At 42.7% G+C, this 19,063-nt stretch overlaps 1 protein-coding gene across 1 annotated transcript in view; it reads right to left on the bottom strand.

Moving 5' to 3' along the window:
- LOC132468553 (inactive N-acetylated-alpha-linked acidic dipeptidase-like protein 2) overlaps positions 1 to 19,063 on the bottom strand; it is a 128,464-nt gene that overhangs the window by 106,209 nt on the left and 3,192 nt on the right. Inside the window, exons 3-4 of the mRNA XM_060066281.1 lie at positions 17,664 to 17,783; positions 14,335 to 14,485 (exon numbers count right to left, since the gene is read on the bottom strand). Coding sequence (XP_059922264.1) covers positions 14,335 to 14,485; positions 17,664 to 17,783 — 271 coding nt within the window. The remainder of the gene's footprint in view (positions 1 to 14,334; positions 14,486 to 17,663; positions 17,784 to 19,063) is intronic.

The raw sequence follows: 19,063 nt of genomic DNA, 5'->3' as shown, positions 1-19,063 counted from the left end.
ATAGTTTGAAATTTTACATTGTTGTTTGTTCACTAGCCATCATAGAGTATGCATGGATTGATAATCGATCAATACTTTGCTGTGTTTTTCCTTTGTGTGTGCACCATTTTTGTTGTCGTCTTGTTCAGTTCACCAACACAAAACAGATCGATTTGTCACAATGGGGCATTACCAGGTCATATACATGTTGAATACAAATAAATGTCCAAGTGGCTCTATTACAACATTTGTTTATCTCCAATTACATGATCGCAGACCTTCAAACTTTAATCGTTCATGAACAACGCAAAGAAAAACACAAGTGAGAAGCGCCAAACGCAAGTAGCTTTTTGGGCGGTTCTATGGCGATGTTGCTATTTTACCGGCAGATAAATGACTCTTGCGCCCGGCGCAAATCTAAAAAGGCTTGGTCTGAAGTAGCCTAATTACCTGTAGGTGTGGTTTGGGCGTAATGTGCAATAAACCAATGAGAGTGCCATCTCCCATCCCCTTTAAGAGCCATGAGCGCATTTGAAATAGAGTAGATATTTTGACAGCGCGTTTGCAGTCTCCGATGAGACAGATGCATGACCACATGAATTTCAAACTTCAAATGGCTCAGTTTATGGCCAAATATTGCCTAATTCCCACATGGCATAGAGTTTTCTTCCACAACTTCAGAAACTTCAGAGTCCTCAAATAAATTTCGGCATACAAAACACATATGATATGCAGTAACTATGGTATATTTAATGATAGACACAATGCATTAACAAACATCGTTTCTCACCAGTATCGTATGCATTATCGTTATCGACTTGTGTACCTAATATGCATGTGTCCCCCCGTTAATATACATTGCCATGGACTGTTTTATGCGTTACGTGTTTAGTTTGCGTGTGTTTGAACAGATGGACGCGCACACGCGCGCCCACATTCATTATTTTTTTACACATACACACACGAGTGTCCGCATTCATTCATTCTTTTTAACACTCACTCACGGTAAAACAATGTTTTCTCACGATCAAATACACATCAATCCTAAAAGTTATGGGCTTGTACACAATGTCTGTGTCAAGAAAATATGTGTTTGCTGTACGGTGTTTGCAGATGCATTGATTTAAAAGTACAACTTATTACCGCTGTATCAGCTGTTCTTTTCCAAATAATATACCAAGAATGTGTGGCTATGTAGATGAGAGAAGCAAAGTGTATGCGCGAGGTGCACAAGCAACATTATGCATGCGCCCTTAAAATAGCATCTGAATAACGCGCCACTGACTTTTAACCAGGTATTTCCTGGTTTGTGGCGCAATAGTTTTCTGAAACTGCAAAATAGCACCAGGGAACGTTTGCGCCAGAACACGGCCCCTCCTTTCGCTGAACCGCCCCTTGGGGCGCAAGATCATTCCCTAATTTACCGTCGCATGGCGTAGGAGGGAAAAGAACGTTCTGCGCCAGTTGTAAACTAGCAACGACACATGCGTCAGTGTAGAAAGTAAATTGCGCTGGATGCAAGATAGCCCTGTGTGTATACATGTACTGTATGGTATTTTACATTTCTTACAGTTGATATAGTCCATGTAGGACAAACCGATTTCCTTAGATATTGACACTGTGATTAACATGTGCCTTTTCTTTTTTTTTACTTTTGGATTCTCAATTCTTGCGAGTTTGTTATGTGTCTGTTTCTGTCTTTGTTTTAGTTTTCCTTTTTTTTTTACTATGTTTGCCAGTTTTGGGCGTCTGCCTACTTCGAAATGATGTTTATTTGATGACTTTATTTTTTAACTTGCCTCCAAGTTTCAACATTTGGGTTCTCGTCCTGAACTCTGATACTTTTTTTTTTTTCTCCTCCCACAGCTTGTGCTTTATCTTCTTCAACCGTATCTTCCCACCCAAACCGTGTCTCACCTTTTTCCTTCCCACATCCCTCCCTTTATGCCCGATGTTCCCTTGTATTCCTCCCCTCCATTCCCCCCCACTACCATATCTGCTACCCTTCCCCTTGTCAGTCACATTCCCTTTTCCTCTCCTCCTCTCCGTCTTTCACAGATTATCAATCGTCTTCAGGAGTTGCCGTGGTGACACACCAGCCAACAGAAATAGGTATTAACTACAAGGTGTGGGGTGTAGGTTTGTGCCTATGTGTGTGTGTGTGTGTGTGGGTATGAGTGTGTACGTGTGATGCTTCAAAGGATCTAGGCGAGAGATTACTTCAAGGCCTGCTGAACTCGTCTGCGTGACTGAAGCGAAGAGTATGGATTGGTCACAAAGTTGGAACAAAGTATGGATCATCTTACACGGCGAAAAATTGCAGCCGAGAGAGAGAAAATGGTAGTTCCACCGGATGAATTTGGGATTCATTTTGAATTCAGAGATAAGGAGGAAATAATGATTTGGATATTAAAGTAAAAGTATATTACATTTACAACCTGCATGCACTGGCTGAAAGTAATGATCATTTCCGTTGTTGCACATTTCATTTAACATTTGGATGAACGCAAAACACATAAACAAGTTACCCGAATCATTTTGATGATAATCAGAATGACTAACCACATATTTGTTTATTTATTCCGATTTTTAATTAAGGGTACAATCTGTCCTTTTTCATGAAACTATCTAAAAACGACAAGACCGGTTTTGTGTGTTGTTGAGATATGTTCTTGCATTATACAAAATGTTTCCATCATTGTGCATTTCGTTTGGTAATGAATAATGATTTGTGAAAATTATAATTCCTGTATTTAAAATAAATCAATAACAAATATTATTTGAATAATGGATTTAGCACAAGAATATAGAGTTAAAAAAATTAAAACAAATAATAACCTTTACCTTCCAGAGGTAAGCTTTTTTTTTTTCAAGGTCAGAGGCCATTCTCTAGCTTGTGACCTTGAACACTTGAACATCTGCTGACCCAGATTGTTTTATGATGTACTAAACATGAAGAAAAAGAAAGGTCCGGCTGAAGGCAGCTACCCTGAATGATCCCATGCTGGCCACACTAAATTGATTGAGGCGACGATATCAATCATGATCACCCAGATTGAGATACAATAACATAATGTCACTCCATAATATTCCCATTGCTTTTAATTGCAGCACAATCGTCAATCCAAAAATGTCAGCTGCCTTATTATCTTACCCGATTAACACAGTCAACAATTACACTTCAAAATTGACCTGCCAATCAGATAAGAAAAAAAATGCACTCAATATGGTTGAAACCGTCCGTCTAGATGTTCAGTTCATACTACAGCGCTTCAGCTGTTTTGGATACATTGTAACACTGCTGTCAGTTATGAGGCAGAGCCTAAAAACCTGTCCTCAACGATGCATGAAGATAGTTCATACGGTAACAGGAAATTGTGATTTCAGGTAAATTCGGGTGATTTTATTCTACCCATACATCTCAAAGATGAACTCAACAATTGTTTGATATATTATTAAGCCACACTGACTGCAAAGTTGAACATTTGCGTTCAAGTTCAAATGCTTTATTTGTCCAACATGTTGCCATATTAGAAAATTGTATTTGATTGAAGGCACTTTTTAACACTGCTGGGGTCATTTTCCCACCGAACCAAGTTTTAAGGTGGTTTGAGTCAAAATTTGTTATGCTTGTGATCAACAATCCCCACTATCCACCAGAAGCCCATTCAACATTCAACTATCCACATGAGCCTCTTCGTAAACACACATACCTTCTTCTCCTGAGATGTATTCTCCCCTGCTAATGAATACTGATGATTACTATGACTTAACCTACGCAAACATAAAATAGGACATATTCGAGACATTTGAAATGAAACCACAAGTACAAATGAGGGGCAACATACATTAGAAAGACAGTATGGATTGTCATGAGAAGCAATGTCATGAGAAAGAAAGTGTTTACATTGAGGCAAAAGTTTGATGTTGAACGGGCTACCATTGGAAAGCAAGGGATTGCTCAAAGAGGTATCAAATATCGAAGTATTAAAGCAAGCGAGCTAAACACTGAGGAGCACTCAAAAGCCCAGGTAGGTGTGGAAAGACTTCTTTCCTAAAAGGAATGGTGGGAGCTCCTATTAGCAAATGTTAGGATTTGAAGAGAGCTGTCGCTAGAATTCTCTGGAGTAAAGCGCTTTGGTCAGCGATTTGTCAGCACGTCCAGAAATGTGTCCTCTTTCGTGACTCTGTCTTTGCGGACGCACAACCGTGTCCTGCTCAGTGACAGTCGGCACACAATTATCTCTGCTTTGGTCTGGCTTTTCTATGCGCCAAGAAAGAAATCTCATTATTACATGTAATTATTCTTAACGAACGTGGACCTCAAATGTGAGAGTTCACTCACTCCTGGCTCAATTAAAACCTGATGTTGCCTGCTGGCACCACATAGACACATTTCCATGACAACATTTCCATTACAATGCATGCAATGTTGATTCCGGGGGGGGAATAACCACAAGCCATTTCTAAGGGTATTGGTGAGTGTATGCGCACACGCACGTGCATGTTTTCATTTGTGAATGCATGAGGTACAATGCTATTGTGTGCTATTGTGCTGAACTGAGGTTGAACTCATTATTTAAACATTGGTTGGTCTCCATATTCTCGTAGGAAGGCTCTTAGTCTTGTCCCGCACACAATCTCCTGCCAATTCCTGACTATTTGAATCGAACTAAAGCTCTTCCCGACCAGCAATCACCGGAGGCTTACCAGAAGAAACCTGTGACCACAAACTGCCCTTCTGTGACATGGTGTTTAAATGTTATTTCTGCAGATGCTCGTAAGTGACACCAAGAGCGAAATAAATTTTGAATATGAGTGTACTTTTGCGAGCGCATGCTGAGAATTATGGCAAATGATCTCAGGGGTGGGACACACCACACCACACACGTTGACACTCGCATCCTGCTAAAACAAAATGAATATCATGGATTTACACTCTTCCCAGATGGCTCCAGCTACAGCTTCCAACTTTGACACCCACTCGAGAGAAATCTTCTTAGCGGATTACTTTGTTTTTAACATCAAAGAGACTATGTATTATTGCCCGTTTTCAATATATAATTCAGTATTTTAACTTTCAAAATGTAGTAATAGCAAAATAACCAGATCTAAGCAGTAATAACCTATCCTGGTCACTTCCAGACAAGGCCTCCTAAAGGACCGGTGGGTGGACATGTGGGAAATATTTTGCCTATTACCATTCAGCCTGGCAGGTAAAAGATTTAGGAAGACACAGAGAGGGGATCAGGCTCGGAATAGGGATTCACAGTCAGTGAAAAGAGAGACTGTGCACACGCACGCATGTGAGCACATACACACACTATCTTGAATAAAAGTGCAACGAGACACACAGAATTCAGCGGCCGACTAGCAATGAGGCGAGTGAGGAACGCAACCATGTTCTTGAGCCTAGACTATCGGCCAGTGAGATTAATAAAGACACAAACAAGAATGATCAAACAAACACCTAAAGGGGCCCATTGTCTTTGTATCATGTTTCTGATTTAATCAACAGCGTCAAGTAGACACTGTGAAAGAGACTGTGATGAAAGCAGAAGGCTGGTGAGAAGCAGCATAGCAACGAAAGATAGAGAGCTCTGACTGTTGTGAAGATAGAGAGTGATGGTGTGAAGATACTGTGGAGGATGCATAATTACTAACTAGTTGCCCCACTTCTAGTTATTGTTTCATCTGTACTACAGAAATGTAAATGTTCCCTTCCATGTACACTGTTATCGCATGGTATCATAAGCATGTGCACACAATCAGAAGTAAGCAAGAATCTGATCAAATATTGGTATAAGAATGCAGAACACTATTACATGTCGATGAGGCATTTAGTAGTCTTAACTCTTTTTATGTAATTTTTTTCTACCATTTCATCTTGAGGTCGATCTCATATAATTGAAATGAACCTTTAACCGTATGGAGCCACGTCGTTTAATGAAGCACACTGTACAGCATCATAAATCAATGTGGATTTGTTCAGGGGGTCCTGTGATGTTAAAGGGGACTTATTATACCACCAGGTGTGAGTGTGATTAGCCTTACAAGCCGTTTCGAAAATCTGCCCCATATGACATCACTAGTGGGCGTGTCCACCTAGATCTGTGCTGGATAGATGAGCAACGTTTACGTCAATCCACTGAGTAGGCTGGTAGACTAATCTATCCATCACAGATCTAGGTGGACACGCCCACTAGTGATGTCATATTGTAAGGCTAATCACACTCACACCTGGTGGTGTAATATGTCCCTTTTAAGCTTGGTGGCAGGCAGGAGGATATGTGATATGATATTGTTATAGTAGGTCCTTGGGTGCTGGCGTTCTGGCTGCTAACAGGCCTGGACATTAAAAAAAGGAGCAGTCTTCATTCAATACCAATGCTAAGACTGGAGAGGTAGGATCGAAAAAGGCTTTTAAATGCTGAAAGCACTGCCTACTAATAGTATGCAGGTCTTTGTGTTTTTTTATAACCTCACAAGATTTATCAAAACATGAATGTTTTTGTATAATATGTTATATTTAAAAAAGAAAGTGTTATTTTTGTAGCATCCAATTTAATCTATACATTTATTAAACACTAGAAACGTAAACGTAACACCTTTCATCAAGACATTATCAAAATTTTTCTGAAAATGTTTGAATAGTTCATTAAAGGTTTGTTAAAGTTCACAGAAACTTTCTCCAATTTAGGGGCAAAGTCTTACTTAATCCGATGTAAGCCAAAACGTGCTTTCCAAAATCTGCGTTTCATCTAACCTTAATGCTGCAGACATTTGAGCCCACTGCATTGTTTCGGATGAAATTGCTACTGTATATGTGTATCAAAGCATTTGAATAAATGAACATAAAACAGCTCTAGCCTAAATGACACATAGTTATGGTACAACATTGGTATTCATCGGTGATCAGAGTGGCTCGCAGGGAGGAATAAATCAATAGCATGCCCGCATTGTGTACACCGTTTACAGTAAGTCGAAGGCAGCGCTAGAGAATCGCATTTAGGAATGCAAATGCAATTTAAATAACCGGCATTCCAGTACAGGCAAACACAAAAGAAACGCTTCCCTATTGAGGACGTATCCGTTTCACCCACAAGCACATCCACACAGACACCTGTCGTTTCCCTCGCAACTGGCGATACAGTGTAGTAGCAGCTCCACACGCCAGTGAGGTGTGTGCATGACTAAAACACACACCTCGTTCCGTCACCGTCGTCTCCTTAACAGGGGGCCTCTGTTTGCCTTCTCAGCCAAACCAAACAGAGACACCGCCGCTCATTTTCCAGTATGGTATTGATCGAGTGCTGTGAAAGGCTCTCACGTCTTGAAAAACATGTGGAGACGCACGCACGCACGCACGCACACACACACACACACACACACACACACACACACACACACACACACACACACACACACACACACACACACACACACACACACACACACACACACACACACACACACACACACACACACTACTATCCACATGTATTTACAGACACACAGTCTTATCTGCATGCCTATTACCTCTGAAATACATGGTTGCCAAAGTGAGCCAAGGCGAGTCAATTTGAGGCTTGGCTGCTCACCCGATCACCCAACCCCCCCCCCCCCCCCACACACACACACACACACACACACACCCCACACACTCCCTCTTGGGACCAGGGAGACCGAGAGTGGAGCATACTGGAAGCCATGGGAGTTGAGTAATGAAGGTCAACAGTGCTGCTTTATTTGGGTTAAACATACAGACTCGAGCGGCGGGATGGAACACTGGCGAAACGCGGCGGCAAGACGGATGTTGTTGGAGCTTGCGAGGTGTGTGACAGGATGTATTGTGGACAAGTCTAAATATATGTCTGAATGTACTGCCAAAGACACGACTCATGGCATTGGTAATGTTGGGACAGCAAATGTATATAGCACAGGTTCTTCAAAGCCCTGATAGGAAGAATGACATATCTGTGTCTACACATTGGTATATCGCACTATAGCTCAGGGTGCACAATATGTATTCTGTCAAATAATTTAGAGGGGGCTGACATCAGGAAAGGCTGCCACTATCTGGAGAAGGCAGGATGGAAGACCACACAGGATCATCAATCAAGGAGCCCGAGAACAGGAACTTGCCACCAGGTCGGTAGAAGCAGGACTCTGTTGTAACAGAAAGGACCAGTGACAGGTGAAGACTTGTGTTGTAAGGTGGCACTCTGGCACATTTCCGGACAGGCAGAGATATCTGGCTGGGACGATGCGGTGAGCAATAGGATCATCAGGTTGCAGGAAGCATGCGCAGAGAACATCTGTAGAGTGAAGCCTGGACCCTTCCAGCTCCAGATGGCAGACATCATGAGGAGTGATGGAGAACGACAGACTTGGGATACGAGGAGACCTTCACCTCTAGACAGACAAATGGGTATTGGCTAAATCCTGGCATAAACTGGAGATGTGTGTTCAAGATTTGTTGGGAAGAAAAATGTTACGAATGATATGAGAAATTCCAACAACTGTTGTTTGATGAATTCCCCCCATGTTCAGCTTTGGTTGATAACCACAGCCAAAGACAAGTTTCGAGGTCACAACAAAAATTCTGTTTAGCTGACACAACTTAGCACAGATTGTTTTGGAGTTGGTAAAACTGTCTGCAATACATGTGTGCTCAGCAGTTACCCTACGGGAACACGTCAATGTTTGAATTCACAATACCTTTTTGGCCCCAGAATGGTCTGATGGAGGGTAAGCTGGTGTATGAGATCTGCCCTGATTTAGGATTTGATGGGAGCCATGTAACATTCACAACATGGCCCCTAGAGGAAAGCTGCAAACAGTGAAACTGCCAAAGGTCGCACACATTGTTTTCTCTCCCAAAAACCTCTTTACAGTTTGATCGATTGCTTACACACTTTGGAACTTACAGTATATATAGACCTCTGTGTTCCGCACGAGTGAGTGAGATTTCATTTGAACTCAATGGGTCTCATTAGTATGGTGAATTCTAATATAATATAGTTCCTATATGTTGCAGTTTATGTAGCCGACAAACTACCGTCAAAAACAATGTGTTCTCTTAATTGGCTTTCTTGCTCAACCAAAACCATAACACAGTGTTAACCCCAAAAGCAAATTAAGCGGGGCGGATTTTTAATTTTCTTTTTGCCTCAATATTACAAACTTATAAATAGTATGTCATTTTGCTGTAGTAAACCAAAGCATGACCATAAGAACTCAAAAACAAATAATGATACATTCAGTGCTCCAACCTCGACTTAAATCCAGGCTAATGGACACAAGCCATTTGTTTTTGTCTCGCTAATGAAGCCTTAATTTGTGTGGGCATTCATCATGAAAGACATATTATAAGCGTTTCACACACAATATAACGTTTTAATGCTTTGATTTCTGCCCTCCCTCGTCCCTATTAATCCTGCGTGACTGTTATGGGCCGTCATGGTGTCTGTAACCCTGCAGCGGCGGCAGACCATAATCCATCCCTATCTGCAGGCGGGCGTTAATAAATCACAGGGAGAAGCTTTTAGGAGCTTTAACCTCTGTGCATTATTCAGTGAACAGCCATGATAATGCCACCTTCTCGCCTAAGCCATTCTAGTTGTGCTCGGCTAAACAGCTCACCGGCTACTTATGAAGTGGAGGACTCCCCGCAGAGTGAGCCCCAAACACCGCCAAACTCGTGGTCCAATAATAATAATAAACGGCTATATGAGGCGACTAGGGCAGCGCTTTGGTGCGCTCACTTCGTCAGCCCTTTCGGATGGCGGAGGAGTTTAAAGTGAACGTACCCACATCTGCAATCTGTTTGCATGGGAGTAAGACTTGTTTCTTTGTCGATTTGTAACTTATTATGTGCAATGGCTAAAGGGCAAAATGTATCATCTTCTTACTTAAAGTGAGAAGATCCCAAGTTCCACATGCCTCACCTTCAAGGTTGAGTGACTGACCCTCGCAAGGGCCAGTTAACAACGCCATAAGAACTGTTTCATACGACTGGCATATCAATAAAGTTTAACTGCCTAACAGGCCTTTCACCATGACCAATAAGACTCACATTCACATAAAATAGAACAAAACAAATAAACAGCCACCTATTGGGTGATGTGCTTCATAAGAATGTCTAATGGATGGGACGGGTGACATTTTAACTTTGACGAGTCCTTCATTAGGCATCGATGGGAAAATAAAACAATGCATATGTTAGGGTGGTTTGGACACAAGCGGGGTTTAATATGACTCCTTAACTGTCATGGGAGCAGCAATGACATTCAGGCGCTGACAACACTGCCATTACATTCTGCCTGGACTGCTGCTCATCACCGCAGCATCGTATACGACGGTGTGTGGTTATTCTTCCTTTTTTCTTTCTTCTCTCTTTTTTTTATTTTTTTAAATCGTGTACCGCAACCTATTTAAATAAATATGCTAATGAAAACATCCTTCCCTGACTCAGTCAGGGTACTCTAAATAACCCAGGAGACCCAATGAAAAGGTCCACCTGTCAGGCGGTTCAGAAGTTAACATGGGAGGGGGGAGGCCTGCCTCAACTTGAGCTCTGTTTCCTCACACTTCCAGAGAGGGGAGGGGAGAGGGTGTGCGTGAGTGTGTGCGTGCACGCTTATATGCGTGTGTGTGTGTGTGTATGGGGGGGGGGGGGGCAAGGCAGGTGAGAAGAAAGAGAGGCCTAGACACAAAAGGTTAATGGAATCACACACGCACACACACACACATCTTATGCACACACTGTTCTTGTTCTCACACACACACACACACACACACACACACACACACACACACACACACACACACACACACACACACACACACACACACACACACACACACACACACACACACACACACACAAAATGTAGTGTGCATGCAGACCCAGTATGCAACTATCAGAGCGGAGGATTTTGAGGGGTACATGTATCCTGCGGTAATTTCCATTGGGTAAACATGGCCGGGGCAAAGCAAAGGAAAATGCCACTGCATTCTCATGGAATTGCTAATTATTTTCAGTAGCCTGCCGAAAAAATGCCAGGATGACATGCGTTTTTTTTCCATCCAAAGGCCATAAAAAAAAAGCACCCTGCAGTTTTTATATTTAATGCCATATAAATATATATTTTTATAATCAAATACGCTCCGATATGCGTCTTTACTCTCTGGATTCATTAAATGATCATACCTTGAATGTGATATGAATTCAAACGGCAACGACAGATTTTCCTGCTGCCTCCCAGATTAGAGGAGCGGTGAGAGAACAAGGAATATCAAAGTAAAGCAACGTTATGACAGTGCAGAGTGAATCAAGCGAGATAGATGCCAGAGAAACTGGGATAGGCAGACTGTGCACACCTGCTGATGGTATCCTAGCAAACGCGGCTGGCTCCTCCGAGTATAAGCAGACAGCACAGTCGGGCATGTTTGCATATGGAAACATCACACACACCTTAATGAACCTCCTGCAGTTCTGGCATGCATAACAGGATCGCTCAGTTTCAGCAACAGCATGACAAGCAAATGTGCGCACACACACGCACACACATGCACATTGGTAAGGAGAGTTAAGCAAGAGTGTGTGTGTGTGTGTGTGTGTGTGTGTGTGTGTGTGTGTGTGTGTGTGTGTGTGTGTGTGTGTGTGTGTGTGTGTGTGTGTCTGTGTGTGTGTGTGTGTGTGTGTGTGTGTGTGTGTGCGTGCGTGCGTGCGTGTGTGCGTGCGTGCGTGCGTGCGTGCGTGCGTGCGTGCGTGCGTGCGTGCGTGCGTGCGTGCGTGCGTGCGTGCGTGCGTGCGTGAGTGTAGGAGATGACAGGGGCTTTGATTCCCTGGGAAGGAAGTGACGTGACGACATGGCAAGGTGACAATACTAGAAGGTTGACTTATTACGTATTAACAAGAAGAAGGTGGTTTGTGTGGGTGGGGTGAGGGTGGGTGAAGAGGAAAGGGAAATAACACATTGCGGCGGTGCTATTTTGGGGTGCCAGATTGGTGCAAGGGGTCGCCCTCTCCTCCTCCAATTTACAGAGAGCTGGGTTTATGGGCAGTTTGTTTTTTAGTGTGTTTTCCATCAGATAGTTTCTACAGTTAGTGTGGCTGTCCTCAGATCCACGTTTCAGAGTCACCATTTAGGCAAATGGTGACCCTGTAAAAAGACTCTGCAACCGTAGCCACCCCAGTAGGGGCTGTAGAACCACATCAGGTATGCCACATGGACTGATTATGATACCGAAGCCTTTAGGTTTCCCTTTCATGAGACACACGCAGTCGGGAGCCAGCCCTTTTCTGTGTGTACGAGTGAAGGGAAGAAGGGATAAGCTGTGAACATATAGGTAGCAAAAGAGACGGTGTGTGACGCAGACCCATGGTAATTCATTTACGAGGCTAGCTGGATAACAGATGTTTTAAATAAAATGTAGAATGCAAAGGAATTGTATGGCATTAAGCAGAATGTGAAAATTGGCATTTGATGCATGGTCTCACCAAGCTGATCCCTAGATACGTACAGTATGATGACAATAAATAATGTATGCAAAGTACATGTATGCATAATTAACACAGTGTATAGGCCTCTCAAAGAGAAAAGTCAAATATTCTAAGTAGGATTTTTACCCAATTAAAAAAAAGGAAAAAAGCCTTACGAAGGTTTGAGTGTATGAATAAATTACGGTTGATTTGAAAAATGGGGTGTCCTTTCCCATCTACTGTTCTTTATGGCTGTATTAGCACTGGGGGAGACCCGGCTCACCCCGTTTGGTGGCAGAACAGATTCTCTAATTCCCTACAGCCCTTAGACACTCTCAGTAGTCTCTCTCTCTCTCTCTCTCTCTCTCTCTCTCTCTCTCTCTCTCTCTCTCTCTCTCTCTCTCTCTCTCTCTCTCTCTCTCTCTCTCTCTCTCTCTCTCTCTCTCTCTCTCTCTCCCCATCTCCTCTCCCCTCTCCATCAAAAAAGCGTGCACATGCCCAGCGCTCAGTGTCTGTGTCCCCCTACATCCAACACGCACCAGAAGTAATCTGGTGGGTTTTCCTCTGCTCCAAGTTACTCCGCTACAAGGACTAAAGGTACTTGAGCAGTAATGACACGTCCCCGTTGGCCGGACCTGGCAGGAAGCAGGAAGGCAGGGGCAAGACTGGGAAACAGAGAGGTCTGTCGTCCTGGGAGGGTGATTTAAATACAGTGAAGAAGGGAGCCAGGGAGGGACACGAAGTCAATGTCCTCTGGCAGAGGCCAAGGTAACAGAGTTTTAAGCAAATTGTTCACACAACTCAACCAGGAAGTAGTAATAGTTCATCTCATTTCTATAGACATCTCTATCTATATCTACATCCATATATATACATATATAAATGTGAGGGATCTGTGGGCATTGCTTTCCACAAAAATTTAAAAGATCTACAGCTTGTTCAGAATGCTGCTGCTAGAGTTCTAACAAAGACCAAAAAATGTGGCTTCCTGTAGGTCAGAGAATTGATTTTAAAATCATGTTGCTTACCTATAAATCCCTACATGGTTTAGGCCCAAAATATTTAACTGATATGCTTCCACTACATCAGCCTTTTAGACCACTAAGAAGCTCTGAGACCAATCTGTTAATTATCCCCAGAGTAAACACAAAACATGGGAAAGCAGGATTTAGTTACGCAACAAATAGCTGGAATAAACTCCCAGAGGATTTAAGACTTGCCCCAACTCTGAGCACCTTTAAAACAAGACTGAAGACTTTTATGTTTGCTATAGCTTTCTACTAAATCTTAAATACATTGCACTTTCTAAAAAAGCTTTTTTAACTTTGCCTTTATTTTCTATTTTAAAACTAAAATGCCTTAACTTCTATTTTTTGCATATGTTTTTCTTTTACTTACCTATTATTTTATTTTATTGTATGACAATGTTTATATGTGAAGCACTTTGAGTCTGCCTGTGTATGAAAAGTGCTATATAAATAAAATTGCCTTGCCTTGCCTAAAACACGGTGAAGTTAAAGGTAAAGTTTCCAAACATATTCATATGTATTTAGTACAAGACTGTTTACCAGAAACCTGTACCTGACCCCCAAAACTAATTTCTTTGGTTCATCAACAATTTACAGTTTACAATCTCTAAGAAACAACTGGCATTTGGTTTGACAAATTAGGGCCACGAGCACAGAGAAACTGTGCTTGTGTCTCCAAAAACCACAATGGATTAGCTGGAGTCCATTTGGGTATGTAACAGGGTTAGGATATGCTGACAAAGGCGTATAAGATCAAAGTTGTACATTTTGATGAAATAATGCATTGCGTCCGATTGACATGAATTTAAATAGCTAAAAAATCGGTGGTTTACTCACAGCCACTGGGCGTTCCCGGGCTCAAAGGGTGTCCGCCGGGGTTCAGCGTCACGCTGAAGGCCTGGTGCAGGACGTCCAGGTCGGGAGGGGCGTCGCAGGGGTCCACGTAGAGCAGGGCCCCGCCCAGGCCCCACACCGACAGCAAGGACAGCTGGGGGGACATGAACCCATTTATTTGTTCCTATTATTTATTTCCACAGTCCGGTCCACTTCGGCTACAGTCATACCTGGGTTAAACTTGGGGTATTCATAAAGGGTTATCTTTAAATGTATTTAGAGTGCATATTATACCACCAGGTGTGATTGTGATTAGCCGTTACAAGCCGTTTTGAAAATCTGCCTCTTGTCCACCTAGATGTATGACGGATAGATGAGCAACGTTTGCTACAGTCCACTGGGTGGCCGGTGGACTGATCTATCCAGCATACATCTAGGTGAACATGCATTTCTAGGTGAACATTTTCAAAACGGCTTGTAACGGCTAATCACTCTCACACCTGGTGGTATAATATGTCACCTTTAAAACATTTGGCAAAACGCCTAAAGATTGCCTAAAGAGAAAGACCTAAAGAGAGGGATAAAACTTTAGTGTGTGACACGGATGTACAGACATGCCCACCGGGACATATATCGACAGAAAAGCCCCCCAACACATTACACAACAATACAATGCCCAAGATATGTATCTGTTATGCTTGGCATGCTGTGAGAGTGTTGTTGTGTGAGCGTGCAAAACAACGGCAGCAGTAGCAGCTGACAGGTGTAAACTACAGCAAATCACATCAGCGTCACAGCATCACACATCTCTCTGTAGCACACACACTCACTCACTCACTCTGGGAGATACCCGAACGACAGGAAGAGAAGATAGAATAGTATCGGCACAACAGAGAGGTCACAGCATTGTGATGTCGATATTGTACAGCTCTTTACCATCTCGGATAAAAAACAAGAGTGAAATCTCGTCTTAAACCCAAACTTCCCTTCCGAAAAAGGAGAGTGGAGTCATTGAGAGTGAGGCGGGGACAGGAATACCTCGGATGCATTTTGATCGTCTGGTAAACATTTTTCAGCACAAGCCATGCGACCCAAAGGTAGACGGGATAAATATTCAACATAGGTGTTCTCACAGTGGCTTCCCTATCTGAAGTAGCAGATGTGCTGAATTGCGACCAGACATATCAGGCAGCCGGGCATCATGGAAGGCAATGCAAGTCCTGTCCTTGATGCCAGCCACTGCCTGCCAGCTTGGCTCTGTACTTCACCACAGCGGAAAGGGTCGGCTGGTATGTGGGCCACACACACACACACACACACACACACACACACACACACACACACACACACACACACACACACACACACACGCACACAACTTACATTTATTTTACTCATGTTCAAACATTCACCAGCATTGAAATATCACGATCCCTCCAACTATCCCCTACATTCCAATTTGAGATAATATTGCAAAATAATTTCTGACCCATGTGCATTTTGCACTAATATATATTGCTATAATGATGTTTGAGCTATAAGCAGAAAGGGCTGAATATGATGGCCCTTTATCTCGAAATGGAGCACTTAGTATAATTATTAATCATCATGCCATCATAATATACACCATCATCCCTTCCTGCCAACTCAGACGCAGAGCATTATGGGATATATCATTACATCAAGAGGTCAAGAGTTGCCGTAAATTTTGTATCATTCAATTTGTTCTGCTTTTCGTTTGGAAGACATGAGGAATTTTTGGAATGTATGGTGTGTATGGTGCCACATAGCCGTTATATAGTAGTCATAAGCGCAATATATGGGAACTTCAAAGAAACTGAAAAAAATGGATATCCTTTTTAATTCTGCTCAATACAAACCAACATCAATACAAGCAAAAGAATGTCTGCAATATAAACAGCAATGACACATTACTCAACTCACTGAACAGCACCCTTGAAATTAAAAAACGCTAAGGGTCTGAACGTTCACAGCCCAAAAGGATGTAGAATGTTATAAATCCCATTATCTAAATTATACATATCTTATCCATCTTTTTGAGGGTTTCATTCAAAATGATTATAAATGTATGCTTAAATAATTTACAACAACAAAATATTATTAAAAATAATAATAATGTCACTATTTTGTGTGTACTATGTGTGTGTTTGAGGCCGTACATCGGTGCAATATGTTGCTCGGAATTAGGGCTGATTTGAGTGGCCAGCGATGGCTGTCCAGTTGCAATCATGTAGGTGTAAAGAGTTATTAAAATATTTGGATGGAAATCAATTTTAGCATGGAGCATGGCCAACCGATGGTTCTCTGAGCAGACGGATCTACAATACAGGCCTTGTTTACGGATTTTAAATGGGTATGTGTGATATCGAATCAAAAAAACAAACACGTCAATATAGCAAACACATGCACATACAATTCCAAGGAAAAAATGTAAGGGCTTCTAAGCATGGCACTCCCTTGTTTCCATAGTCACACAAACAAGCTAACACACACGCACAATTGTGTTTTAGCTAAATACGTTTACAATGGTTTGTGTAACAATGCGTATAGGTATTCCACGAATGAAAACTGTCTAATTAAATGTCTGTTTAATCTGGGTTTCATTCATTCCCTGTCCGTTAAGGACATTGTGTGGGTGAGTGTTTGTGTTTTTCCATGTGTACGTGTGCATATCTGTGTATATGTGTGACCACAGCGCATAATGCTCTTTTTAAATCCAAATCGACAAGTAAATTGCTTTGAGAAGGATAAAAAAACAAATAAAGAAGACAAAACACCATGCACCATGACAAACATCCACAGGGATAATAAGCACGCTGAATCCATTATCTATTCACAAATTGTTATCTGGATTGAGCGATCGAACAGGCGGGTCCACTCAGACATCACTGCAACAAGCAGACCATCAATGGGGACGACATGCAAGTGGCACAAGATACTTGGTTATGATAAAGTGAGCGGTTCGTATGCTAGGACAATGCGTGAGAGATGCCCACACGCTCTGTCCCCTGGATTTCTAATTCCTAAACAGCAGGATGATTGAGATTCGGTTTGCAAATGTGTGAACACAGACAGGAGACGGACAGGCAGGCACTAAGACGTATCTAAATTGATGGCTAATACAACATATAGAACAGATTCGTTTATTCAGTGGTGTATTTGTGTCTTTGTTTTTCCGGGTTTCTTTGCAGGTTCACGTCAAAATGATGTTCTCCAGTTTTTCAATTGAATTATTTCACAAACCAACAGAAGAGGGGCATTATTCATGTCGTTGTTATCCATTCTTTGCAGATCGTTTGGGTTTCTCTCACCTTGTAAAGCAGGGGCGCTTGACCTAGTTTCAGCAGTGCTATCCGGCCGGTGAGATTGACGTTTCCGCTGGCCTGCCTCAAGCGATCAGCAGCGCCGTACTCCACGTCCACCACCTCTGCCTGCAGGGAAAGTAAAAAAGACAAGGCAATGGAGACAGAGAGTGCGAGTTCCAGCCTGAATAAAAGCTAAAATACTGGGGGCTGAAACGTGGCAAGAAGGTGGATACACACACTACCCCCGCTTCCATGGATCTCCTTTCCATTGATTTACATTTTCCGCCTCATCACCATTACGACTGTCTTTGTAATTGCTATGGACTTGAACGAAGCATTCATCAAATTTTGCTGACCGGGCTTAAGTGTGTGTCCTATCTGTATGCGTGTGCCAGGGGCGGCGTTGGGGCTCCAGGCCGACGATACATGTTTGTGTGGAGCGGAGATGTCACCGTCTCCACAGTTAAAGCGACCCCGAAGTTGTGCGAACGTCAAACACTATTTTCGGTATCACGACCAAAGTCTCTCTCTCTCTTGAATTATGTCTCTCTCTCTCTCTCTCTCTCTCTCTCTCTCTCTCTCTCTCTCTCTCTCTCTAATTCTCTCTCACACTCTCCAAGTCTCTCTTTCTTTCTTTCCCCAAGCCTCTCTCTCTCTCTCTGATTCTCTCTCTCCCCATGTCTCTCTCTCTCTCTCTCTCTCTCTCTCTCTCTCCTTCTATCTCTCTCTCTAAGTGTTGCCATCTCTCTTGAATTCTCTTGCTGCTACCAGCCAACCCCCCCCCCCCCCCCCTGCTCTCTTCCATTCTCCATCACCTGGTCTGATTCATTTTTCATGTGGCCTGAGGGTGAGTGTTACGTGATGCTGCAGAGAGAGAGAGAGAGAGAGAGAGAGAGAGAGAGAGAGAGAGAGAGAGAGAGAGAGAGAGAGAGAGAGAGAGAGAGGAGTGAGACAGAGAGAAGGGACTAGAGAGAGAGAAAGAGAGAGAGAGAGACAGAGAGAAGGGACTAGAGAGAGAGAAAGAGAGAGAGAGAGAGAGAGAGAGAGAGAGAGAGAGAGAGGAGAGAGAGAGAGAAGGGAATAGAAAGCGAGAGCGAGATCCCATCTTGGTTGCATCAGGGGAGAGTAGCCGTGGAGAGGCAAGAAAAGAAGGGCGAGAAAAGATTTATTGCCTCTGCCTGCATTTGCATCATAAAAGTCCTTCATTTAAACTGCGGCTTGTGGAAAAAGAACAGCAAATTGAAATACAGAAAGATTGGACCGGGCCCTGCCTAAATGGAATACATCTCTCCTTCTCTTTATCTTGCTTATATCAACAATACACACAAATGTGCATAACCACACACACACACACACACACACACACACACACACACACACACACACACCAACGCTGATGCGTTGTG

Source organism: Gadus macrocephalus, chromosome 12, assembly GCF_031168955.1.
Source record: "Gadus macrocephalus chromosome 12, ASM3116895v1".
Lineage (NCBI taxonomy): Eukaryota > Metazoa > Chordata > Actinopteri > Gadiformes > Gadidae > Gadus > Gadus macrocephalus.
This window is presented reverse-complemented; position numbering and strand designations above follow the sequence as displayed.